This window comes from Gadus morhua, chromosome 1 (assembly GCF_902167405.1).
Source record: "Gadus morhua chromosome 1, gadMor3.0, whole genome shotgun sequence".
NCBI classification, from domain to species: Eukaryota; Metazoa; Chordata; class Actinopteri; order Gadiformes; family Gadidae; genus Gadus; species Gadus morhua.
The window spans coordinates 9,848,459-9,873,690 of NC_044048.1; the positions used below are offsets into that span (position 1 = coordinate 9,848,459).

Genomic DNA, 25,232 nt, shown 5'->3' on the forward strand with positions numbered 1-25,232 from the left:
ATGTGTGTGCGTGGGGGTGTAGCGGTGTAGGTGTTTAAAAACAACAAAAGCTATAACAATATTAGTCCAAGAATCTTATATTTTATTTGTTCAAAAATGACAACACAGCGTTTTTTGTAACAACAAGGTTTAGCAAACCAATATATTGTAACTTGACATTAACATGATCAGTTCTGGATGATGCCTGTTTAGTGTTTGATTCGCAGACCCATTCCATTTCACAATAATGTATATAACGTTTGTAAAATGTTGAAGGCATAGTGTTATATTTTAATAAAATGATGGGATGAAAAGAAAGGTCAAATTGAATACTAAATACAGTATATTATTTCATGGATATGCATAATGTTAACATTAGCAGATGACATTTGGCATCATGTTGATTGTATTTTTTAACCAGTAGCTGCTACAATTCTCCAAAGTGGTTAAGTAAAAAATTATGAATGCATACATACTATATGCAACCATTTTGCTTGTCCCAAAGTCCACTAAAGTGCAAAGCATTATTGGAAGGACTGATAGAGGTACAATAAACTGCCTCTCTTTTGTCTCCAATTCACACAGCTATAAAGAATGTACGTGCAGACAGGAAACCGGTTCATTCTTCTCTCAAAACGAGAATTGGAACCATAATATTTTGCTCAACATTAATTTCACTTTCCTTCCCTAATTCATAGCTCATACTATGAATAGCTTTTTTTTTTATCTGGCACAAATCAACCAGGACATGTTGTGAAATGTAGATTAGTCCATAAACACTTTTATAAAAGGCAACATTTCACGGTTACACCTGGTTTACCTCAAAACTAAATCAAATGTACAACGGACGCACTTTTAGATCTTTAAGATAACCGTTAATGCGGTAAAAGAAACAGAAAGCTGTCTTGAGTTTCATTAAAACATCATACAGAATATATAAAACAAATGAGAAATTAGCAGCTATACAATTCAAAATGGCTGGCGGTTTATATCCAAAGATTCCTCACATTAGTTTGTAGGTTACATGGTCACTTAAAAATGGTTAAAAGTGTAAAAAAAAAAAAAAATTATAATAGCCAATTTTATATATTGAAGAATAATAACATTATATCTGATGATATAGAATCATGCATTCTGACTCTTTGACACAAACGTACCGTTACATACCTTAAAAAATGTTTTTTTTTTGCATACTCTTCGTGACACTCTTATGTCTCTTCCTTTATTTTCTTAGAATTTCAATTTTTTTTTCACCTCAAGTCACTGTGGCTATATACAATGCAATCTGCATCTTCTCAACGCTTCCCCCCTGCCATCCTGGTATAGGTCCAAGCAGCTCACCACCGCGCGCCCTCGGCTCAGAAAGGAGAGTGTACTACTGCACCTGGAAGACGTTTATCTTGCTGGTGTTTTTCAGCGTCTGTCTCCGGTTGCAGAACCACACCCGCACCACCTCGCGGTCGTAGTTGAGCTCCCGTGCGATCTCCGTGATCTCCTGGCCCGTGGGCAGGGCATTCTTCTCAAAGTAAGTGTTGAGGACCTCGATGGCCTGCGGCGTGAAGCTGGTGCGCCGCTTGCGTTTCTTGGACGGCTCTCCGCCCACGAACTCCATCAGATTCTGCTGGCCCTTCTGGTTCCAGAGCTCCGCCTCCGCCAGCCAGCGCTCCAACACCGGCTTCAGCTTCTGGGCACTTTTAGGCGTGATGTCCAGCTTTTCGAATCTGCCGTTTCACAACCCCGTCAGTTAGGTTAACTCAGAATCATGTTGTTGAACATAAAAATATGAATCTAACACAGCATCACCGACACACTACAGCATCGCCCCCCAGGCTCCACAGATGGATGTGGGTAATTCCAAGTGTCTGAACAAAAGCTGCAGGACAATCATCCCTGTGTAAGAGCAGCCCAGTCCTCCCGTGTTATATATCAAACCTTGCCCTTGGAATCATTTAGCCCGACACAGATGCAAGATGAATGCCTTTCCATCCAGCTCTCACTATAAACACCATGTTACTGCTTTTTAACATTCAAATTTAGTATTACCCCTGTTTAATCTCAATGACACCAGGGCCTCAATATTAAAGATGAAATATTTTTATCAAATGTATATAAATTACTACACGACTTATAATGCATGCATGAGGATGCATTGTGTTCAGGTAAGGGGGGAGGGGCTTACCTGCAGATAGCTGATTGGCTGTACGCAGGACCCTCCGTGGCTGTCAGGGCCTGCCCCACTTGTGTCTGCGTCAGTCCCAAGGAGAGTCGGCGGATCTTGAAATTCTTGGCAAACTCTCGGATCTCCTCCAGATTAATGCCCTCCTCATTGTTGACCGCATGCTGGGGCTCTAGGCAGGAGGGGGGGGGGGGGGAAACAGTAGAATTGAGTCCAGTTATAAATACCCTGCTATGGGAGTTATTCTGGGCGTGGAGGAGCAGGTGTTCATACTGCTGACAAGCTGGCCCACTGTTGCTATGTCTGCACAGGAGATGGGGATGGGCGTGGCGGCTGTCTTCACAGAGGTCTGCGGGGCGATGATGACGGGCGACTGGGCCACAGTTGTGACCGAGGCCTAGAAGGGACGGGGCCACACATCATAACACTTCAAAAAAAAGGATGCTTTTATCCGGGCCAGTGTATCGACATTGTACCATGTCCCATTTTCCAATTTGAATCGGTAAAAGGTTACCGGCCATACTTGGATTTAAACTATTCTACCTGCATGTTGGGCTTGTTTAGGCCGGACGCAGCAGAGTCCTTAGGCAGCATGGCGGCAGCGATGGGGGCTGCGGTGGCTCCGCCCCCGAGAGTAGCCACGATCTGGCCCTGGGCGTTGAACAGCAGCTGAGGGGCGACGGTCTGGAGCTGGAGCCCCTGCAGGGGGAGGGTGTGAGTGGCCGCTCCGCCCAGAGAGGCCGGGTTCAGAAGGAGCGGGAGCGTCCCGATGACCTTTAGAGAACCAGAGCACATTATTCAGGTAGGTCAGTACGACCGTCTCGGCCTCTTCTTCTATCACAGCGTTAGCTTTTTTTTTTTTATATAAAATTCAACCAACCAATAATAGGGTTAGGGTTTTACTAAGTAACTATAGTGTTGAAGTACAACAAAATCCAATATTGACTAATAACAGCCGTCATTAGTAACAGCCGTAATAAGTATTAGCCATCATTGGTAAAATATGTCATACAATGAATAATAATGTGAGTGTAATGGCTCTTGAATCACAATAATCCCTACACACGTAGCATAAGCAGAACATAGGTAGCAGATGCCCCGCTGAAACCCACCTGTCCTTGAGCGTTGGTGATGACCTGGCTGGTGATGCCCGTCATATTGGACATGGCCGTGGTGAAGATGGGAGTGGAGGTGAGCGAACTCAGGAACTGGGGCTGTGCTCCGAAGGATGCAGCGCTGAACTAAAAACAAGATACAACTTAAATGATCAACGACCGTAGCTGTACTCGTTTATCAATGCAGAGGTCTAAGCGACTGGAAACTGGATACCAATGTTGGCACTGTTATCAAAAAGAGATAGTGCCACAATTCAGGAAAACACTTTTTCGGATGTTGAACGTATTAATCTCAGATCAACGAAACGCGGTTAACCTATAGTCCTCAACCTCTACCAGAAAAACACGTGTAATGCTGCGCGCCTAACATGCTTCAAACAACGTCCTCAATCTGTCTACAACCTACTTCTTGATCGCAGGTAAAAAACGCTAAACTCACAATGGCGGGGTTGAGCGAGAGCCCGGCGGTCTGCAGCGCCGCCACGGAGATGCCGGGCTGAGCCATGGTGGTAGCGATCGCCGAGGCCATCTGGGCTGCGGCCACCTGGCTCGCCGTCACCTGGGTGCCGGTCACCTGCGTGGGCTGAGACGTCACCTGCTGCAGGGAGGCGGCCTGCGGCTGGAACAAGGTGGCGGCGGTCGTCTGCAGCTGAGGCTGCAGGGAGTTGAGCACGGTCGCAGCTTGGAGAGAAACAACCAACGGTCATTGTTGAGGTTAGAGGTCACGCAGACCTCAGGATCAGCAATTATAAACACGTTCAGCTGAGCAATCGAATCAGAGAGAAGTATATATGCAAAACATAATGGCAAAACATAACAGGTACTTGTCTTGATGTAAGAAAGGAGTAGGGGTCAGCAGCTGGATGGATAGCATTGCATTCATTTATATTAGCTTGTAATTATAGAATAATTGAACACCTACTTTTACTTAAACATATATATATACGTTGATGCATAATAGCCTCTCTTATAACCTTACATGTCCTAAATGACTGGTCAACGAACGTGGCGTTTCTCCTCACTCCGTTTATTTAATCACATTACACTCTACTCATCTAATCGAACACACAAAGCGCAGTACCTTGAAGGCCTGCTAAGGGCAGTTTGAGGAGGTTCCCGGCTGTGCTGGCTGCAGTTAATCCGGGCAGCGTAGCTACATTGGTGGTGGGGAGTGTGAGCACAGCCAGTCCCCCCTGGCCCCCCAGGGACCCGGCCATGCTGAGGGGGATGAGCAGCGGTTGGCCCAGGGACCCCGCTTGGGCCATCATCCCCGTCATCAGCTGGGCAAAGCTCTCTTGCGTCAGCAACTTTGGGCGGGGATAAAGCGATGATGAGGCTCTCTGTGGAGAAGTTTCTTCCTACAAGCTATCAGAGCCTTGAACAATGAGTCATAAACTCTTCACTGACACTTTTCCTTGCACTCGTGCCATTTAAAGTATGTGCAGTGTTCACTTATAACCTGTGTTGTATATTTTGGGATATTTTTATCCGATATTTTGTTTATAGCCTAGCTTTCTAAGTGTGATGTTCTTGGCATATGCACTGCTTAGGAGTTTGATGCAATAATATTTCACTATATTTACTTGCATGTGACAAATATAATTTCTAAAATCTTGTATCTTGAGGTGGAGAAGGCACTCAGTGAATTAGTGAGTGATTAGTGTGTTGAGCTTGTGATCGTCGTTAACATACCTGCGGACATGCCTGTATGTTGATGGGTAGGGTGGCCTGCGTTTGGGGTAGGGCTGCACTGATAGGAATGGTTGGCGCTAGTGTTTGGAGGGTGGGGCCTGTGGCATCCACGGTTATGACCTGCTGCTCTCTGACATCTGAACAAACAGTAGAAGAGTATATTTATAACAGGTCTGATGGTATTTTTGCCATGTGAAATTATTTCAAGATCTTTTGGCAAAACTGACCTCCCACAACTGTGATGACACCATAGATTTTCATACAATACGTTCTGAAATGATACCGGCAATTCAAATCATGAATTCACATTTGCCAAAACCTTGGACCTTTTTTAGTCTACCTTTTTCAGCTAAACTTGGAACATAGACGTCATTGGTTGGATTTGGAGTAAGCAAGTCCTGGACCAATGGCGTCAACAGCTTGAACCTGATTTACAGTCGCATTGGGTGAACTGATCAAGCTGGCGCACGGTTCAAATGTCGTTGTGTTGCGTGTCGCACGTCTGATGTTTTGGACCTTGTGAACTGTGCATTGTGGTAACCCGGTTCCGTCTTGCCCTGCCTCCCCCCAATCAGTGCAAGTCTCTGATGCGAAAATAGCAGAAAAAGCCGCATTTATTGAATCCAAATCATAGCATGGGCTATCTCCCGCCACAGTAAAACTAAAAATCAAAGTCTGGGCTCCGTGAGCCACTGGCAGTCCGGCTGTGTAGTCCGTCTGTCTACTCTGGAACGAGTCTCAGGAGCAATGGTCCGTACGGGGAGGGAATCTCGGTCCGGTCCGAGATCCTGTACTGGACCCACACGTTCTCCTTAACCGCGTATCAGCTTATATTTATAAGCCCTTTTATACCCCTCAGCTGCGTCTGATTGCCTTCATCCTTCGCAGGTGTTTCCCATTTGCGTTGAGTGGGGCCGCGCTAAAGCGGTCCCTGGCGCCCTCTGGGGGAAACGGGTGTTAGACCGCCTGTATCACCTGCCCCCCGGGCTTCCAGGGCCGCTCTGTCGGGGGCCGGGGTTGCCACACTCCTCCACCCTTTGATGAAGCCCCGGGGTGCCTCTGACTGCCGGGACAGGGCATCGGCGTTGGCGTGCTCCCGCCATGCTTGGTGGTCCATCTTGAACCGGTAGTCCTGTAGGGCCATTAACCATCTCGTTACCCTGGCGTTGGTGTCCTTGGCGGTGGCCATCCACTTGAGTTGGGCGTTGTCCGTCACCAGGGTGAATTCCCGGCCCAGGAGGTAGTACCGCAGCTTGTCCAAGGCCCACTTGATGGCCAGGGCCTCCTTCTCCACGGTGGAGTAGTTCATTTCATTGGGGAGAAGTTTCCGGATGATATAGGTTACCGAATGTTCCTCCGTGTTCCAGACCTGTGAGAGAACTGGCCCAAGGCCCACCTCTGAGGCATCGGAGTGTACTATTAAAGATAGAGTAAAGTCAGGGGTTAGTAGGATGGGCTCGGAGCAGAGGGCTTGTCTAAGTAGCCTGAATACCCCTTCTGCTGCTGTCGTAGATTTCTATTAACGACTTATCTAATTCACTTCAACTAGCTATATGCAAGAGGAATCGGAGAGTCCAGGTCAAGTATAGATGGAGTTCATTGTAACCCGCAAACGAGAGACAACAAAACCGAGCGAGTTTGCAAAGACACTCCAGAATGACTCTCGTCCTGCTCCTTAAATCCCCAATTATTACACAATACAAAGTTGGACTTTCATCAAATATTGATGTGCATAGCATGTTTTTTTGGGTCATACTGTGTGGATGTCAGCATATTCTCATGTTTTCTAGGTCCCAACTGTGCCTTTTGAACATATATTATCTCTATACAAGCAGAGATGATGCACATGTGTGAATGTCAGCAATGTCTTCAGAGAGAGTACATCAGATAGGAATAGAGTGGACCTACTCACTGGCGCCACATGACACCTAATGTCTAGGGGAAAGGTGATCAGCTATTTTCCACTATTAAAGTATCTATATGATATGTAGGCCTTATAATAATAATCATAGTTTAACATAAAATGTAAGGTTAATTTCTACCATACTGCCACTGACCAGGTTACACGCTCTGGTAGAGCCTTCCGGGTAAGGTCATGGAGGGGGCTTGCCAGAGTGGCGAAACCGGGAATGAATCTCTGATAATATCCCACATCACTGAGGAACGACTTAATCTGCTTCTTGGTGGTGGGGCGGGGCCAGCCAAGGATGGTCTTTACCTTGACCTCCTGAGGTCGGACGTTCCTGCGTCCGACTCTGTAGCCCTTGTAGGAGGCCTCCTCTTAGCCAAGATGGCACTTGGCTGGGTTGGCGGTGAGACCCACCTTCCTCAGCTCCCCTAGGACCGCCCGTAGGTGTCGCAGGTGGACGTCCCAGCTGGCGCTATGGATGGTGATATCATCGATGTAGGGGGCAGCGTAGGCCTGGTGTGGTTGCAGGAGACGGTCCTTCATGCCCTGGAAGGTGGCCGGGGCGCCATGCACGCCAAAGGGGAGTACCGTGCGCTGATTAGTCCCCCGGGGGTTGCGAACGCAGTTTTCTCCCAGGCAGTTTTTGTGAGGGGAACCTGCCAATATCCCTTGGAGAGGTCGAGGGTGGCGAGGTAGCGAGCGGGGCCGAGCCGCTCTATTAGTTCATCGACCCGTGGCATTGGGTAAGCGTCGAATTCCGAGACCTCATCCAGTCTCCTGAAGTCATTACAGAAGCTAAAAGAGCCGTCTGGCTTCGGGACCAGGACGACTGGGCTGGACCAGGCGCTTTGGGATTCCTCGATCACTCGGAGCTGGAGCATCTCTTTCGACCTCCGCCAGTATGGCGACCCAGACGGGCCTCTGGAACCCGGTACGGTGGTACGCGCTCCGTGGCACCTGCCGCCGTTCTGATGTCGTGTTGAGCGACCGTTATTCTCCCGGGTATCTCCGAGAACACGTCCTGGTGCTGCAGCACAATGTCGGCGAGGTCCTGGTTCTGGGCTGGGCTGAGGTCGTCTCCCATCAGGACCTCAGGCCCGCCTTGCCGGGCGACAAGGACCGAGGGAGCCGGAACCGGTAGGGTTGTCCCGGCCTTCCACTGTTTGAGGAGGTTAACATGGTACAGCTGGGTGGGATTACACCTCCCCGGCTGCCGCACCCGGTAGTTCAACTCCCCCACGCGGTCGACCACCTCATACGGTCCCTGCCACTTGGCCAGGAACTTGTATTCGGCTGTCGGAATGAGGACCAGAACCCGCTCACCCGGCCGGAAGAGGCGCAGCTGGGCCCCGCGGTTGTAGTTCCGAGCCTGGGCCTGCTGTGCCTTGTGAAGGTGTTCCGGACTATGCGCAAGACCTGAGCCATTCTCCCCGTACCTGTTCGACGTGGTCCACCAGGGTACGATGGGGGGAGGGTCGGCTCTCCCACACCTCTTTAGCCAGGTCCACGAGTCCCCTCATTCAAAGGGGGAGAACCCTGTGGAGGCCTGGGGTACCTCGCAAACTGCGAAGAGGACGTGGGGAAGGAACTGGTCCCAGTTTTTATCCGTCCGTCTCCATGGCCTTCTTCAGCATCTGCTTAAGGGTTTTGTTGAACCTTTCAACAAGCCCGTCTGTCTGGGGGTGATGTAACGAAGTCCTCAGCTGCTTCACCTGTAGCAGACTAAGAAGCTCCTTTAGCACTCGTGATATAAAAAAGGACCCCTGGTCCGTTAAAATCTCCTGTGTTGTCCCCACACGACTAAAAAGCAGCATTAGCCCCCGGGCTACTGCCTTAGCGGTTGCGGCGCAGAGGGGCAGGGCTTCCAGGTAGTGGGTGGCATAGTCCACCATGACTAATATATATCAATGGACCCGGCTGGATTTTGGGAGAGGCCCCACAATGTCTCGTGCCAGCCGGTCGAAGGGTACCTCTATAATGGCCATCGGGATCAACAGACTTCGGGTCGAGGGTCTCGGGGCAGTACACTGTAACATCCTTTTTTATCCCGGGCCAGTAGAACCTGTCTAGGATCCGACCCCTAGTTTTGTCCATGCCTAGGTGGGCCCCTAAGACATGCGTGTGGGCCATGAAGAGGACCTTACTGATATATGGCCGAGGCACAACCAACTGCTCCGTTATTACTCCCCCCCTCTCTGCTACCATATAAAGAAGGCCTGTCCGGGTGCAGGTCAGAATCAGTGCAAGTCTCGGATGCGAAAAAAGCAGAAAAAGGCGCATTTATTGAATCCAAATCATAGCACGGGGTATCTCCCAACACGGTAAAACTACAAATCAAAGTCTGGGCTCCGTGAGCCGCTGTGGACTCTCCGGTCCTCTCTCACGCGCTGTCCCGGTCTTTGGATGCGGCGGTCCGCCTGTGTAGTCCGTAGGTCTCCTCTGGAACGAGTCATTGGAGCAATGGTCCGTACGGGGAGGGAATCTCGGTCTGGTCCGAGACCCTGTACTGGACCCACAAGTTCTCCTTAGACCACGTATCCGCTTCTCCTTTATACCCCTCACCTGCGTCTGATTGCCTTCATCCTTCGCAGGTGTTTCCCATTTGCGTTGAGTGGGGCCGCGCTAAAGCGGTCCCTGGCGCCCTCTGGGGGAAACGGGTGTTAGGCCGCCTGTATCACCTGCCCCCCGGGCTTCCAGGGCCGCTCTGTCGGGGGCCGGGTTGCCATATCATCCACACCAATGAGTGGGCCAAACAGCAACTACAAATCTCATTTGGAGGAATTACCTGCTCCCCCAGCGATCTTAGTGGCAGTAGGTGTGTCTTGGATGCTGCTGACGTCAGGTTGTTTCGGGGCCTGGTCGTCTCTTCCTTCCAACCTGGATTCCACTTTGTCATCTGATAACGAGGACGCAGTGGAAGAGTCTACCTCTACTTCTAGCACACGGATCGTCTCATGGCCAGACATTACAATCACCTGAAACACAGCCAGGGTTCAAGGGTTAACAGAAAGCAAAATACAGGTCAAGTAACGTAAATTGACCCTTGCAGACCCTTCGGAAGAACCCTTCCTACAGCTCATCTTACATTATGAGAGGAAGCATGTTCGATGCGTCATCTAATGCATCCATCATACCTGATCTGGTGCTTATCTTTTTCATGCAATCCTTTGTTGATGTTGCTTTATACAACCCTGGTCTCAAAGATTCCTAATTGTATCTACGTTTAAGTCTATCCCATCTAAATACAGCCATTTTTGTCAAACCTTTTTATTTTTTTACAAAACATTTCCGCATTTAAACTGATTATTCAGTCAATATTCTTCAGGGTTGGGGTTAGGTCTCGGCACCTAACCTAGCCATATTGAACCCGGTTTGGAGAGAGACACGTGACTCATGGGATGAAGGGATAATGACGGACCGAGGGGACGGGCAGCAAGACAACCTTGGCTGAAGGGCAAGGTGCAGAGACAACGCAGGAAGAGAGAGGATGCATACCTGGTGGTCTTTGGCAGGAAATTTCAAAGTGCAGGAACTAAATGGCTGAATAAAGACTTCTGCAGTCAGACAGTGAATGGCTACGGAGAACAGAGAGGCCAAGCATATGTTAGGACACAGTGAACCAAAACAAAACCAACAAAAAAAGACAAATGATTAGAGCAAGGGTCCCTCAAAGCAAGTACAAGTGCATCAGCCCACAAGCAGATCAAGCAATGCTCTCTCAAGCGTTCTTAGCATTCATAACAAGAAGCATTGCTTATGTTTGCTGACCGTGTCTACATAGAATGTTGCCGAAGGAAAACAAATATATCTGATCAATAAGCATGGCAGCAGATTGGTACACAACAACGCATCAAGTTGATGGTAGTGGTAAAGCAGAGTATTGCATGTTATAGTTATGATATGGTAAATGAAGGCGACATCAGTCAATGATCTCAAAGCTATCCAGGGTTTAAATCTGTTTAGTATTCTTGCAGTTAGAGGCGGGGGGGTACCTGTTCATTGACAGTAAGTGGGGCAGCTTTAGCAGGGATGTCCTGTGAGTCCATGTTTTTAGCACACATACAACCCCTCTGCAGCTTGAATTCTGTGACAACATAAGGAAGACACCAATGCATGTAGTCACTTATATTTATACTTTACGACAACCATAAACAAAAACTACGATCAGGGTTTGCACACGGCGGGGACACGGACCGGGGAACCATAAATAGTGTGGGTATCTTGAGGGGAAAGCATAAGACATGGACACATGGTTAGGACTTTTTCTTTGATTTATGGCTATTTCTGTCACGCTATGAATAGATTATATTTGATGGGCCTAAACAGGCCCACCCTCTCTGTTGTACTTGAACACGTTTTGGGAGAACATGAATGAACGAGCTGCAATGTACATGAGGCGGTCTTCAGTGATGAATCAAAAGCTCAAAAAATACATGGATGACCATTGTCTGACAGTAGGACCCTCTTTACAAATGGTGATCTGTCAAAACTTCAGCTGGGGATAACGACCACCACCCCACCCCCATTCGCGGCAATAAAAGTCTCGCCGCGACGGCTACTTTTGGGAACAAACTGTTACCACCCGGTGTGCGCGACAGATCGCGTCTCAACCCCATGCCTAGAGACCGAATATAATGTGTTTCCCTCTCTTTATCATAAATATATAAATTATGCTAATTACGAGCATTGCATATTAACCCAAACTCATTTCCTCTCGCCGCTTCGTCGCTACATAGGGATACGCGGCGGGCAGTATTAGACGGGTGGGAATTATTTGCAACTTACCAAGCAGATCTATTTTATTTTCAGTTGTCCTCCCCTTCTAAATGGTCCTTGTCACAATTTGTTTCAGTCACACATAATTAAAAATTCATCTCAGCTTCCAGACAGGCGCTGTGACTGCACACAAAAGAGGCATTTGCATTGATAAGGAGGGGTTGCAATGTGAGGATCTCCTATTTCTCAATATTTAATGACGTTTTCCTTTTGGACAACAATTCAAATCATCAGAAATCCTCCGGGTGTCAAATTAAAAAGCCATTATCTGTTGTAAAGTAAAGGAAAATTAGAAAAATGTGGCCCTTTGCACTACGTCATGAACATAATTTATGCAAGAAAAAAAGCCTTGCATTGAAAAATGTCTGCCTCGACTTCAGTGGAGCTGCGGTTCTCTTAAAGGGACAGTGCATCCCTCTTAAAGGGAAAGTGCATCATACAAGGGGGAGAGGGGTGGGCTATTGTGCGTTTGTATTTGTATGTAGGTCTTTAGGCAGAAACACAAAGTATGTGCCTATATTCAGAACATTAGACATTAAATACATAACATTCATGCAGACAGTCTATTAGGCGGATACAGTGTTTGTTAAAATATTTGATAATGATAATGTATTAACCTTAAAATCAATTGTTCGACAAACCATAAAAACATGTCCTGCCCCTTGAATGTGAGCATTCTAATATAACATTTGTATAGCAGGCGAATAAGACACTTTAGGGGCAAGAAGGTCTAGATACATTTGACATTTTCTGTTGCACACCATCCATATCTTTGGATGGAATTCACGAAGCTGTCTAAGGAAAACGTAGATGTAAATTACTACTGATAAAAGTGTCTGCTAATAATGTACCTGCTTTCTGATAAATGTAACCACCTCGTTCCTAGGCGTTCTCATCTCGCGACGAAAAGCACGGGAAGAGATGCTTCAAATGAGCGTTATTGGGAAGGGAAGTTGGGACTTTCTATTGCATTGATTTTATCTGTGATAGAGGGAGGGACTTCCGATAAAGGGATATTCGAGTTCGAGTTACTTGTTTTGGATATTGCTTTGTAAAACGACGCATGCATTCTCATTGATGTCGATATTCATGTCATTTTCTCATTCTTCTACTAGCGCTTGGGATTGTCAACTGCCCTGGCGTGTACAGCCCAGAGGAAGTGAACATACCGGATGTTGTTTGTAGCAGAGCGTCAAACCGGTACAATGAAGGATCATCTCCCAGCCTAAACTGGCTCAGACCCGTGACAGTAACCTATAGGTGGCGCAAGCAGTTTCATAACCAACCCCATCTGAGTGACGTAACCGCTAGCGCCACAACAAGCTGGAAAACAAGGAAGTGTGGTGTAACCTGTCACAAGGCCCCGTTAAGACACCTGAATCTGCGTTTATCCTTTCAAGCTATCTTATTCTACAAAATACAGAACCATGAATAACAAAGGTAAGCCTCGGATGGACATCATACGTCTTGATTAGTGGAACCTGCTCGCGTTATGTAACTAGATGGATAAATGTCGCCGAATCTCGAGTACGAGCGGGTTTAACGTATGAGCACAACAATGATTTACCTGATGAGATTGTGTTTCTGTTTGCATTGTTGCTATTGTGTCGGTTTTTTGACAGCTTCATCTAATCTCGATTGAAGCTGAGCGTTCACAGTAACTGAGTTGGTTGTCCTTAATCAATGTCACCATCGGTTTTTACATTTTAATGCCACTAACGTTGATCTGTGGCCGTTTTCCCCGTAACGCTCTCTATTGTCTGCTCAGATCTTCGCGACAAAGCTGTCTCTCTAAGTCTAACTAGATGACTTTTTATTTTTTGCCTCTGGCTATCTCTCTGTTTCTCCCATCTGTTGAAAAAGAAGGAAATAATGACAGTCTACGATCGCATTTCGTGAGAAATCGCGAATGCGTCTGACGGCGATCTTCGAGGTCATCGTTTGTATAACTGAACGATAGCCATCAAATCACATTAAACCTCACGATTCATCCATCACCATGGATTTCTATGGAGAACGAAATAATAAAAAAAAAGAGCTACAACCCTACATATATAGCGAAATCGCCCATGGGTGTTTTAATTATTATTATGTTATTTATTATTTAATTTTTTGGTCGATATTTATTTATCTTTTGCTTTTCAGGTTCATATCCCCAGCAAGGGTTGTACCCTCAACAGAACAGCGCACCTATCTACCCTCCTGCTATGCAAGTATCCCCTCAGGCGCCTCCATACACAGATGCACCTCCTGCATACTCTGAGGTAAGTTATGGAGAGAACTAAGGTGCTCCTAAATACACATCACCAGCAATCACAAAAATATCTTCGTTTAATCCTATTCCAATTAATATATTGAACATTTATTGAATCAATTCTCCCTCTTTACAGATATACCAGCCCAGATTTGTGCTTCCACCCCAGGTGCCTGGCCAGGTACCTCAGATGTCCTCTCCATACCCCGGGGCACAGATGTTCATGCCCATGCAGCAGCACATTCCAGTGGGGGCAGTCGGCCAGAATGTCCCAATGGCTTACTATCAGATGGGAGCCATGTACCCCCCTGGCTCAACAGTGATGGTAGATGGAGGCTATGATGCCGGAGCACGCTTCGGGGCCACCAGCAGTGTTTCCATTCCGGTGAGAAGCTGCATATTACAAGAATATGTGTAATGAGAAGTACATATAAATAATAAGTATTAAACCCCTATATTGGAATTTGGTCCAAGTAAACAAGAGTCACACTCGATATCAACTGTTACCTACTTCCATGCTTCTTGAAATGAGTTATGATAAATTCCACAACATTAAAACACATCGGTACTTGATTTGTTTTTGCGTACCCACGTTGACCCTTTTTATTCTCCTGTTCCAGCCCCCACCCCCTGGACACCCCCCAAATGCCGCTCAGCTGGCGGCCATGCAGGGTGCTAATGTTGTGATGGCACAGCGCAAGAATAATTTCTTCCTGGGAAGCTCCGGTGGAGGTTATACCATCTGGTAACGGCAGCCATTCTCGACGAATCCCCCTCCCCTTTTCCTTCCTCCCTGTATTCCCAACCTCATTCCCTTCTTCCAACGCGACTATGCCCTTACACCCCATCCCATATGCCTCCCTTTTAAGGCTGCTCAGTCACGCCATGATACTGATATCACCTAACAGAATGTAATAACTTAGAGCCCTATTAATAGGTACAGTATTCCACTTGCTAGGGCATTTTTACAATTGATTGAGACCACTGCCCAGAGTGGCTGTCGAAAAAAAAAAAAAGTCTTTCAGAAATTAATTCCAAGAATCCTTTATCAGATTCGGTCAATCCAAAATTCCCGGCCCAAACTGTTTCTTTTGAAATTCTTTGTGGATTAAATCCGAAAAATCTTGTGTTTTAGATGTTCCTTTGTATTGAGTGAAGCTCATGTTTGAAATGTTTTGCATTCTACTTCACATTCATATTCTGTCTTAAATTCTGGACATACTAAAAGCCTTGAAGCCTAAATGCTATAAGCAAAATGTCCATGTCACACTTCTACAGGCTCCATGTTACCTGATCAATTTGAGGAACATATAACAAAAAATAGCTTACGGCATTAGTCAAGCACTAGATAAGTGGTTTACTGTACCTTATTGGGCAACTGGTAGATAAAATGAACAAGTGCCAAAGAGCACTCGAGATATCCGCATATTAAAGCAAAGTAACTTAAGTAAACCTAAAAGAAGGAATTTTAAATCAAGTCCTAATAGTGAGCTGAGTAAAATGGAGTGGTTGGTGTCAACATTTTAGTTGTTTGGTTTTCTACCATTGTTGATTTAGAGTCGGATACCCAGCGTTTTACACTTAGTTGATTATTGTATGGACTGCAACAACTATTACTTGCTGTTTCTTCTTGTGTTTTATGTATGTACTCTGGCATGATCTGTTTAAAATACTTTATTACATTTAGGAAATAATACAACCTTTTTAATATCCATGTGTAACCAATCACGATGTCAAGTGACTCCTTAATTTCTGCTTTCCTTTTTTTATTTATATGCAGATTTTTTAATTATATTATTTGTTAGCCTAAAACATTTGTTTCGTATAACCAAGAAGCTGGTTGTACCAAAGACCTGTTCTATAGTGCTACCATGTGTGAATGTGTTGTGAATGTTTTTATGTCACGATTTTGAAGCCAACATATCATTGCAAAAGCCTTTGTATTTGATAGCCAGAGTGATATGAACCCTTGAGTTAATTCATCTAAAAATGCACTGCTTTGAAAATCTGCGAAGACCCACGCATAGCAGCTGCTTTTTTATGTTCTTTTCTTTGTTAACAAACGTATGACGACTCTGCATTGTAGTATTTTAGTATTTTAGAATACTTCTTTAACATTAAACATGGTCTGTTCATAAAATATGCCCAACTGCAGTTTTACCTTTTACTAGCATCACTGCCTGCACACCTACTTAACCAGGACACTTATGCTTATTAATTAACCTAAAGAAGATGTACTTATGAATACGATATTAAGGTTAGGATTTCCTGCCGGTATGCATACAATCAGCTGATTGAGTGGATTTTTAGTGTTTAGTAACATGTGTCACTGGGTATCCGACATAGCAATTGGTCTTAATAGCTGTGGCCAGCACAACGAATTCCATAGTTGTCAAATGGAGCTTCTCGTTTGTTTTTCCTCAATGTCAGCCTGACGAGGTCACCGAGAGCTGACAAGAAACAACTGCATTAACTGCAAAAATATCAGATAAAAGCGATGCATGGCTGCAGAATGTGCTGTTGTATTCCTCAGCTTGGAACAATTTGGTTCTTTTTGGCCACAGCCTTTAAACCTTTTTTTGTCATTACATGATATTTTTGTCCTACTTAAGATTTAATTGTGTTTGTAATGCAACATAATGGTGGCCTAGTCCCAGCAATATGAAGAACTGTAATCTACAGGTTAACCAGTAGTCGCCATGCCAACCACAGCTAGCATGGAATGGAATTGTCTTTGGATTATGGACATTTAGTCAGGGATCTCTAAACTATTTTGTAATGTGTACTGAGGTGATTTGATGAGCTTTGGTATGGCTTCTATCTTTTAAGATTACTAAAAGGAGATGAGTGTCACTTCAATTTGCTGAGACATGTCAAGGGGAACTCTTTGCAAGAACTTGGGTGCACTTAACTTTTTATATTAAACTTAAAATTTAAAATGACAAATTAGAATAAATGTTATTTTGGAAATTTGAAATGACCGTTTATCTTGATTTTATCTAGAAAACGGATATGTATACTATGACAAAATGTTAGTTTTTATGACCAGTAGTTAGTTTTCCTATTCATTGTTCATTAATTATTCCATTATGGTAATTTAGTTTATATTATGGTAACTGCAAATCCAAAATTGCTGTAAATTTGCAGCTAGTTGACAAAAGACATAGTATTGGCACATTTGATGACAAATATACTGTATTAGTGTAGACATGGCGTTTCATGGAATAAAGTTGAAATATTGTGGGTATCGTACATAATTGTTTAAATTCTCGGATCAAATAATTACTGATTCAAAAAAATAAATCAGTGTCCTCTATATTTGGCAAAACTGACAATTCTGTTTCTGTATAACAAACGGCAAACATAAAAATACAAGGTACGTGCAACAAGAGAAAAACAAAAATTGCACATTATTAAAAAAAACAGTTTTGACCATTTCAAAAAACATCCTGAAATGACTGATGTGCTGTATACATCAGGAATATAACAGATACTGCATAGTAAAAACTAATCCTGGCTAAAATATTGATTGTCAAAGCACCTCGTCACAATGATGACCTAGACAAAACGGGAGGGAACCACCTGCTCACGCCTTATGTCTGTAAACACCTGTTCTCACGGGCAGCTGCTCGGTGGCTACACATCCATTTTCACTTTTTTTTTTCATTCCCCTTTTTTCATTCCTGCTTTTGGCCTGTTGCAGCAAAAATAAGAACACATTCCACGTATGGCAGACAGCACACAGCAGAACAGATAATACTCCCATTCATCCATCTCTTCTCCGCGTGTCCAACAAGGTCCATTCATTTCCTCGGCATGCTGGTCAGCATTAACCAGGGTTCATATAAAGTATTCCTTCTTGTCATTGGGAGCCTGGTTTGGTTTGTGGTCTTCTGCCAGGTCCTCTCCCGGGGCGGGCTCCCCGGTGGTCCGGTAGGCGCCCTTGTTGTGGCACAGATAGCGGTAGAGTAGGAAGCCCACCACTGCTAGGGTCACCAGGAGCAGCGCGATCACCACTGGGAGGAGCACAGCAGGAAACACCATCTGGATGAAGGGACTTTTACGGCACTTAAGGAAAAGGAAAAGATTTCTAAAAGGCTTCAAACGTTATAGTTACCTCCAATAACAGTGGACTCTGTGTGCATGGGAGCGGCTGTGGTGACTGGAAAATATCAAGACAACCGTTCATATGAAATGAAATGAAATACAATGATGAAACGTGTTGCACTATATGTCCCCAAAATACCCCAAAAACTCTCATGATTATTAAATAGCCAAAGAACTATCCCAATAATTAAACACAAATGCAGTAGGTCAGAAGTCGAATTATAGTGACATATCTCACATTGAATGGTCAACAATGAATGAGAACTGGAGGAGCTGAACTAGAGGAGAACAGGTCTGATTGGAAGACGTCACGTCTTATGGAGGCTATTTCCTGGAAATAATCTCAATGCTTCTCAAGGTTTCAGATGTTCCTCGTACACGCTTACCATTCATAGGTGGAGGGGAGGTCACGTCCATGATGATCGTGTCTGCAACGAGTCATATGAACAAGGTGTGAACTTATGAGCTGAGGTGTGTGTGCGTGTGCGTGCTTGCGTGCGCGCGGCCCATTGTTGATGACATCATGAGGTGCGAGGAGCAGCTGACATTCTTTTGTTTGACTAACTTTCAAAAACCCTTTGGATAATGAAAATGTAACAACACTCCGATCCGGGCTTATTTTGTTTAACCCTTTTGGATCCATCAACATTAACCAATGCGTTGATCTATTCTTCCACTGAACTTTAAAACAAATTACTTGTTGACCTGCTACTAGTACTAAATAACAATACATTGGTCCTAGAAGCTCCTGTTTAAGTACACTTACCTGGGCAACAACGACAATGCGATTATGTTTCTTCAGTACGCAATCCAGTAACTGTTAGTATAGTATATAGATTAAACTATCGAACCATATGAAACCGAACGAAGCGTGCCTGTGAAATAGAGTGTACTGAAGCCGGACGCACGCACCGAAGCTGGGATTCCTGTCTCTACTGTGTGCTTTAGGACGCAGGAGTCACGCCTATGCTGCTGACACCGTCTTGATTTCCGCCGCTCCTGTCCCTCCCCTTCCCCTTAGACCCTGCACTGTGTGGAGGATATGTTAACTGGTCGACTCCAAACAAACCCTCTCAGCAAGCACAGGCAACAAGCGTTGGACAGAGAATTACTTCGTTTTATTGTTCTGGTTCTTGGGTCATTAACATTGTTAGTTGAACACATTTCTATGAACTACTGAAAATGATTAGGCCTAGGGATTTATACAATGTACAATGTTCTATCAGAAGGGGATTTTAAGTGTATCATTAACAAACATAGTTATTTTAAATTAATACGGTTGGCTGAAAAAGTTTAACAGACTAAACAGACAATTTACTAAATCATTTAAAGTCAGAGACCAGACTTATTGTCAAAACATCTTCACAATAACTTGAGTCAAAACACACTTCAATTATATTTTCGAAAGGGTAATTAAGGTTATTGTCAACATTTAGTCATTATGCCTATATGCTATTCACCAGAAGGGGCATTGTTCATAATTGTAGTAAATATGCAGATTTGTTTTCAAATAAATTATACAATGCTTAACACTCATTAATAGTTTCGACATTTTTAGAAAACAAAATATTATAATTTTCTCATCAAATCTTCAAAGGAAAAAATAGAACAACAAGAACAAGAAGGCCATACAGACTCTTGGCTTAAAACCCACAAACCTTCCAGTTTGTTGTGTTACACCACTGTGTTTTTTGAGTCCTGTAGTAGCTGGCTTCCTAGAGGAACATCCTATACACCAGACAGAATACAAACACAAAATATCATGATTCCAGGCAGTTGTGTTACATTTTCTTTTCTGTCAATATGTGTCAGGCTCAGCCCTATCCCTGGCCCAGAGAACTAACCTTCTGAGGAACCTCCTTGGAGCCCAGAGAGTCGACAGCTAGTCCGTTGGCTGGTGGGCTGTCTTCTTTCTCTTCAATGTACAGTGTGCCGTTGGCCTCAGCAGACAGCTGCAGATCCAAGCTCTCTGAGTCAAAAGAGTGGTTCAGTTCTGAGCTGCTCTCACTCCGCGCCGCGGTATCCCCCTCCCCGCCTTTATCTTCCTGATGGGCCTGTGATGCGGGATCTGCCTCTGCCTCGTCTTCCTTCACAGACTTGTCTTCCTCCCCACCACCGTTTTGATCTTCTTCCGCCTTCCGCTCCTCCATGTCGCCCCCCGTCGCCCCGGTACGACCCCCGGACTGCACGGCATCCGCAAGGGAGCCGCCCGCGTCGCTGCGGAGGGACCGACCGTCCTCGTCTCCCAGCACCAGGGAGTGCGTCTCCGAGGGCCGAGACCGCACGGGGGGCGCCCCGCCACGCAGGCTGCTCGCCCTGGTCAGGGTACCGCCTTGGCGAGTCTTGTCAGGGGACTTGAAGCTGAACCTTTGGGGGCCCATTTTGGGGCTGTAGGTCTGGTGGAATTCAGAGAAGCTGGTCTTCCATAGCCTGGGGGACATCAGCGACCGTCTCTTCAGAGAGCCATACCTTAGATGATAATTATATTAATTATTATGGATGATCAGAGAAGTTTCAGTACATACAAAAGGCCCTGGGAAATGAACTCACCGCTGTAAGCCCTTCACAGCAAACACCTGGTTTGGATGCTGCTCTTGAAGATCCTTTATCACATTCTGTAAGTCGCTGTTCAGCTGTGGAGGAAACAACCAAATCAAAGAGATGAATAGGTAAGGAACGTCTCATCCCGTATAATCCCAAGAAACAGCACGATGAACTCGAGGAATGAGGGATGACAGCCGAATGCAGTATACCGTGCTCATCTCCTTGTAGAAGGTGTCGCGCAAAGAGGAAATGGCAGAGAAGACGGACACATAGCATCCGATGCGGCTGCGAAAGACAAACATAACAACAATGAGTTTTACGGAGGACAAGTTATAATGGTGAGGCTTCAGGAACACCTGGACGTAACTCTGTGGTCCTCCCCTCACCTCTCATGTAAAGAAGGCAGGTCTTCCTTCAGTTCGGTGTTGATGGCCTCATAGACATGCTTGGCCTCGTTCAGGTCTTCTTCTGCCTGTGGGTTTGAATGCATCATGACTGCAATGAGTATATTCAGAGATGACATTTGGGGTTTGGGACTCAAACTGGAATTTTTGGATGCAGCAGGACATTTCTGACCCTTCCTGACCTTTGCTATTTTCTCATCATCCCTTTTCTTGGCGGTCTGAAGGGACTCCAGCTGATGCAGGGAGTGGTCGTAATCAACTAGCTTTCTCCCCCTTTTGGAAATCCTGTCCTGTAGTTGAAAGACAAACAGTAGATCATTAGAACAATGAAGTTGTGTGTTTGTGTTATAGGTTAATTGATATTGTGCTTGTTTGTGTATGAGTGTGTGTGTGTGTGTGTGTGTGTGTGTGTGTGTGTGTGTGTGTGTGTGTGTGTGTGTGTGTGTGTGTGTGTGTGTGTGTGTGTGTGTGTGTGTGTGTGTGTGTGAGTGCGTGCGTGTGTTACCCGGACATCGGGGAACTGGCCCATGTATGACTCCATGGTGCGCAGAGCCTGATCAGACACCTTCACCTCGTAATCGTTCCACAGAAGGTCCTCACCCTTCAACAGACAACCAGCGTTACTACTCTGAACATTGTGAAAAGTCGGGAGCCAAGTCTAGCTTGTGTTTGTACAACGTAAGTGGTGGTGGTGTTGTGGAGATCCATCCGACCCCTCTAATTTGATCCGTTTCTTTTTCATATCTGACCTCCACGATTGCCCCCAAATCCTCATCTCCCGCCCAGTCTTTCTCGTAAACATCGTACAGAGACTGGGTCAGGCGTCTTGAAGCGCTGCGCATGTCTTTAGGGGAAGTTCAAAACACAAAACAGTTACCACATCCACAAATGAGGTATGTAGCCTAGGACAAACTAGCACACTTATATATATATATATATATATATATATATATATATATATATATATATATATATAGATACATACATATCCATACATATAGGGGTGCACCAACAACAAACACTCAAGGTCACCTCTGACTGCTGCCAAGTAAAGCTTCAGATCTTTGTGAATCCGGGTGCCATAAGACTGGGAAGGAATAGAACACACACACACACTTTTATCATGAGTCTTGAGGACCTTATTCTTCAATATTTGCGAGAAAATTGAGCAAATTCTGTGGAAGACTAGCTTTGGAGTATGGGCCCCCTAACAAAAGCGTTTACCTGCTGTTCATGAACTCTTTCGAGCCAACTGTCAAAGACATCGTCTCTTGACTCCACTGTCTTGCCGAACCTTTGTAATACCTGTAATACAAGCAGGCAAGTCAAGGGAAGGCAGAGACAAGAGAATGTTTTTATGCTTCTGTCTGAATATGTGTACCTTCTCTTTGCTTCTGCTCAGTGACCTTTGGACTTTCTTACTGAAGACAGTAGGACCACCCTTTGGACTATTACTCTCTGCCATGGTTTTATTTTATTTATATGTTTTGACCTTGAATTTACTCCTGAAAGGAAAATATATAAAGTGCATGTTAGAAGAAAAGATACCATATCAATACTATAATTTGCATTTCACATCACATCTTGCAAAGTTAAAAAAGCATCCCCCGTGATGAATGACTACAAGAACCATCTGTCTACAAGCCTCAAGCCACTCCTACAAGTTGGACACGGATGAACCTTTAGTCCGTTCATATCTTGGGACAGAGGAGGGTTGGTCTCATGAGAATATCTCATATTCATGTGATACTACAAGGACTGCTGGACCTGATTATGGGGAGCACGATTGTCAAATGTGCGGTGGCCGATTTGGGCATCCAGTGGGCTGGATGGGCTGTGGCGGCAGCCTTTAAAACGGAGAAGTTCTATGACCTGGCAGGTAAATTCTCGCTGGGTTTTGTTGCAGTTTACATATTCGTTACCACGAGTTGGTGCTTTGTTGTAGTTTTTATTCTAACCCATTCATCACGCTTATTTGAAAAAAAAATGCAAACAACGACAATATATAAATCCCCAATGTTATACAATTTTAAATTACGAATTGGTATGTCAATGTTATAAAATGAGGATTATGTAAACATCCGAGTTGTAAAACAGCTCCGATGCCCCGCCTACATTTAAAGACACAGTTAATCAGTTTGGAAGAGTGGCCACTGGCCTCTATAGCTCCTATCCGGTCCGATGGTAATGCAGTCAATACCTCTATAGACCTACTATTGGGAATTCACATCACGCATTTCCATGTTGAACAAAAATTATTGAGATTATTACAATGCAGCATTATGGAATGAATTACATCAAAGTATATCAATGATTACTTGTATGATCACTTTTTTGTCAGAATTAAAATTTGAAACAGAAAACTAACATGTCCATACACTCCAAGTAAATTGATCTAATATTGACTAATTTGTCCGCACATCAATATATTCTACTGTTATTAAAAAACTATAAACTATATAAAGCTGATCTAATTTGAATAGAAGAGAAAGAGAGGAAGAGAAATTGATCACCTTGGAGAGTGGGTGGCGTGTCCTCCTCTGAGTCTCAACTGGTCCGTACTCTTGGATAGTTTCCCTTGAACTTTGGAACCAATTTCCTTTAGTAAAAGATTTATTAAGAACACACCTTCACACAACTGACAAATGACAGGATGAGCCGTGCACACTAGTTCATAGTAAAGGACACATGTTCCCAACCTTCAGAGTCTGTGAAAACTGTCTTGTTCTTATTGTCCCCCTTAAAGGATCAGGAACATTTATACTGCTAGCCCACCTGAGTCACCTGTGGGGCGGGGCTGGCCATGTCCGGCAGAATGTGCAAACCGGCCTGGTGACCGCATGGGGAATCAGGTAACCATGCCAACCAGGACCCCCCCCCCACCACAGCCCCGAATCCAATCCAGATCCCTGTATATCGGCTATTAAATAGTAATTTAAGAGGCAGTTGTGTATGAAACCTGTCAATTTGTGTCTCCTTTCAACGACCTTGGCTCGGTCAGTGTTGTAGAACGAATGATTGCGAGGCACAAGCGTCGGGTTAATCAATAATCCTACGGGTTAACTTTAACAACGGCCGGGAACGTTGTTCTCCTTGCAGGTTGGGGACATTCCTGTTCATGCGTATCCTGAAGGACGGCCAGGACCGCAGGTTCAACAACGTCAGAGACAACCCTGGGACCTTCTTCGTATACTGGAGCATTCAAGGTGCTCAAAGCGGTCCTCACACTCCCCCACGCAGGCCTTGGCAGTGCAGTGGAATGCATTATTAAGGAAGGGACTCAGAAAGTTTACTTGATTATGTATTCTTGACATTGCCTGCGGTAATATGTAAGGCGGTTCATTGTCCCTTTCTTCACAGCTGTGTGGGTGTTTATGACCCTGCTGCCCACACTGATGCTCAATGCTGAGAGGCGGGATGTGCCCGTGGGTGTGAGGGATTACATTGGCTGGGGCGTCTGGGGCCTGGGCTTCGTCACTCAGGCTGTGGCCGACCAGCAGAAGTGGTTCTTCAAGCGTGACCCAAATAATGCTGTAAGTACACTGATAACACTAATCTAATCTGACCTGCATTAAACCAACACCCCTTTTGTTTTTTTGTAAGAAAAGGTTATAAAATAAATTCCCAGTTCAATAGTCTTTTTTTTTCCCCACAGGGAAAATTCATCCAGCACGGACTGTGGGCCTACAGCCGCCACCCCAACTACCTGGGAGAGATCCTGCAGTGGTCGGGCCTCTGGCTCTCCGCCTCGTCCGTCATGCAGGGCCCCCAGTACCTGAGCGCGGTGTCGCCCCTCTTCGTGTGGTTCCTGCTCCGCCACGTCAGCGGGGTGCCCATCTTGGAGAAGCAGGCCCTGAAGAAGTGGGGATCAGACCCGGCCTTCCAGAGCTACGTGCAGAACACCCCTCTGCTCTGGCCCTTTCCTCGGTTCTAACGGACACCCTTACCAGGCACTGATGCCCAACGTTTACATGAACAGTGTTCTTCTAAAGATGAAACCCACTGTTGACTTGTTAGCCGACTGACTTGTGAAATATGTTCTGGGCTATTGTATACTTTCTATCCAACTGTGAATACTAGCATTGCTTCACCTTTGTCATAATCTTGCTGCATTGAAAACAAATTAAAAAAACGCACCAAACCTCGAAACAAAAAACTACCGTTGCGTATTGCGGGAATGACAGAACTAAGTAATCCTCCATAACACAAGTCTTGTCCTTCAGCCTGGCCCACAAAGCTGACATTAAGGGAAGTGCTTAAGCAATTCATAAATAAT

The 25,232-nt window shown here is 45.2% G+C and overlaps 4 protein-coding genes and 1 long non-coding RNA gene across 7 annotated transcripts; 2 read left to right on the forward strand and 3 right to left on the reverse strand.

Moving 5' to 3' along the window:
* Window positions 1-61: 61 nt before the first annotated feature.
* pou6f1 (POU class 6 homeobox 1) lies at window positions 62-12,036 on the reverse strand. 3 transcript variants are annotated; one of them, XM_030353963.1, is made up of 12 exons: window positions 11,657-12,035; window positions 10,864-10,955; window positions 10,367-10,446; window positions 9,657-9,846; window positions 4,963-5,099; window positions 4,352-4,577; window positions 3,710-3,951; window positions 3,268-3,396; window positions 2,699-2,929; window positions 2,429-2,552; window positions 2,159-2,327; window positions 1,355-1,700 (listed from the first exon to the last, which is right to left on the reverse strand). In XM_030353963.1, the coding sequence occupies exons 4-12, from the start codon at window positions 9,835-9,837 to the stop codon at window positions 1,355-1,357; spliced, it is 1,785 nt and encodes a 594-aa protein (XP_030209823.1). In that variant the 5' UTR covers window positions 9,838-9,846; window positions 10,367-10,446; window positions 10,864-10,955; window positions 11,657-12,035. The 3 variants fall into 3 exon arrangements, with proteins under 3 accessions (XP_030209814.1, XP_030209823.1, XP_030209831.1); XM_030353954.1 differs by lacking the exon at window positions 10,367-10,446 and having other exon boundaries at window positions 62-1,700; XM_030353971.1 differs by lacking the exons at window positions 10,367-10,446; window positions 10,864-10,955 and having other exon boundaries at window positions 11,657-12,036.
* An 896-nt stretch (window positions 12,037-12,932) lies between these two features.
* dazap2 (DAZ associated protein 2) lies at window positions 12,933-17,217 on the forward strand. The gene is made up of 4 exons (XM_030354043.1): window positions 12,933-13,087; window positions 13,793-13,911; window positions 14,038-14,286; window positions 14,522-17,217. The coding sequence occupies exons 1-4, from the start codon at window positions 13,075-13,077 to the stop codon at window positions 14,648-14,650; spliced, it is 510 nt and encodes a 169-aa protein (XP_030209903.1). The 5' UTR covers window positions 12,933-13,074; the 3' UTR covers window positions 14,651-17,217.
* On the reverse strand, window positions 17,201-19,020 carry LOC115542023 (uncharacterized). The gene is made up of 4 exons (XR_003976445.1): window positions 18,775-19,020; window positions 18,395-18,436; window positions 18,019-18,063; window positions 17,201-17,917 (listed from the first exon to the last, which is right to left on the reverse strand). It is a non-coding gene; the product is annotated as an uncharacterized LOC115542023 (long non-coding RNA).
* An 87-nt stretch (window positions 19,021-19,107) lies between these two features.
* bin2a (bridging integrator 2a) lies at window positions 19,108-23,683 on the reverse strand. Its single transcript, XM_030354014.1, has 12 exons — window positions 23,470-23,683; window positions 22,338-22,461; window positions 22,181-22,261; window positions 21,989-22,043; window positions 21,706-21,800; window positions 21,462-21,557; window positions 21,139-21,246; window positions 20,939-21,024; window positions 20,762-20,837; window positions 20,559-20,641; window positions 19,853-20,477; window positions 19,108-19,736 (listed from the first exon to the last, which is right to left on the reverse strand). The coding sequence occupies exons 2-12, from the start codon at window positions 22,419-22,421 to the stop codon at window positions 19,683-19,685; spliced, it is 1,443 nt and encodes a 480-aa protein (XP_030209874.1). The 5' UTR covers window positions 22,422-22,461; window positions 23,470-23,683; the 3' UTR covers window positions 19,108-19,682.
* On the forward strand, window positions 22,617-25,105 carry si:ch211-210c8.6 (uncharacterized). Its single transcript, XM_030354028.1, has 5 exons — window positions 22,617-22,835; window positions 23,703-23,808; window positions 24,056-24,162; window positions 24,317-24,489; window positions 24,612-25,105. Exons 1-5 carry the CDS (start codon window positions 22,679-22,681, stop codon window positions 24,888-24,890), a joined length of 822 nt encoding a protein of 273 aa, XP_030209888.1. The 5' UTR covers window positions 22,617-22,678; the 3' UTR covers window positions 24,891-25,105.
* Window positions 25,106-25,232: the final 127 nt, after the last annotated feature.

What these genes read in the sequence shown, in the direction of transcription:
- si:ch211-210c8.6 (XM_030354028.1), top strand. Translation starts at nt 22,679, where the DNA reads ATGAGAATATCTCATATTCATGTGATACTACAAGGACTGCTGGACCTG. An exon ending in GAAGTTCTATGACCTGGCAG is followed by an intron (nt 22,836 to 23,702) that starts GTAAATTCTCGC and finishes TCCCCCTTAAAG; the next exon opens with GATCAGGAACATTTATACTG. An exon ending in CGTATACTGGAGCATTCAAG is followed by an intron (nt 24,163 to 24,316) that starts GTGCTCAAAGCG and finishes CTTTCTTCACAG; the next exon opens with CTGTGTGGGTGTTTATGACC.
- bin2a (XM_030354014.1), bottom strand. Translation starts at nt 22,421, where the DNA reads ATGGCAGAGAGTAATAGTCCAAAGGGTGGTCCTACTGTCTTCAGTAAG. An exon ending in TTACTTGGCAGCAGTCAGAG is followed by an intron (nt 21,801 to 21,988) that starts GTGACCTTGAGT and finishes CTTCCCCTAAAG; the next exon opens with ACATGCGCAGCGCTTCAAGA. An exon ending in TCTACAAGGAGATGAGCACG is followed by an intron (nt 20,642 to 20,761) that starts GTATACTGCATT and finishes TTTCCTCCACAG; the next exon opens with CTGAACAGCGACTTACAGAA.
- dazap2 (XM_030354043.1), top strand. An exon ending in CACCTCCTGCATACTCTGAG is followed by an intron (nt 13,912 to 14,037) that starts GTAAGTTATGGA and finishes CCCTCTTTACAG; the next exon opens with ATATACCAGCCCAGATTTGT. An exon ending in CCAGCAGTGTTTCCATTCCG is followed by an intron (nt 14,287 to 14,521) that starts GTGAGAAGCTGC and finishes CTCCTGTTCCAG; the next exon opens with CCCCCACCCCCTGGACACCC.
- pou6f1 (XM_030353954.1), bottom strand. Translation starts at nt 10,932, where the DNA reads ATGTGTGCTAAAAACATGGACTCACAGGACATCCCTGCTAAAGCTGCC. An exon ending in TAAGATCGCTGGGGGAGCAG is followed by an intron (nt 5,100 to 9,656) that starts GTAATTCCTCCA and finishes CTGTTTGTTCAG; the next exon opens with ATGTCAGAGAGCAGCAGGTC. An exon ending in TCACCAACGCTCAAGGACAG is followed by an intron (nt 2,930 to 3,267) that starts GTGGGTTTCAGC and finishes GGTTCTCTAAAG; the next exon opens with GTCATCGGGACGCTCCCGCT.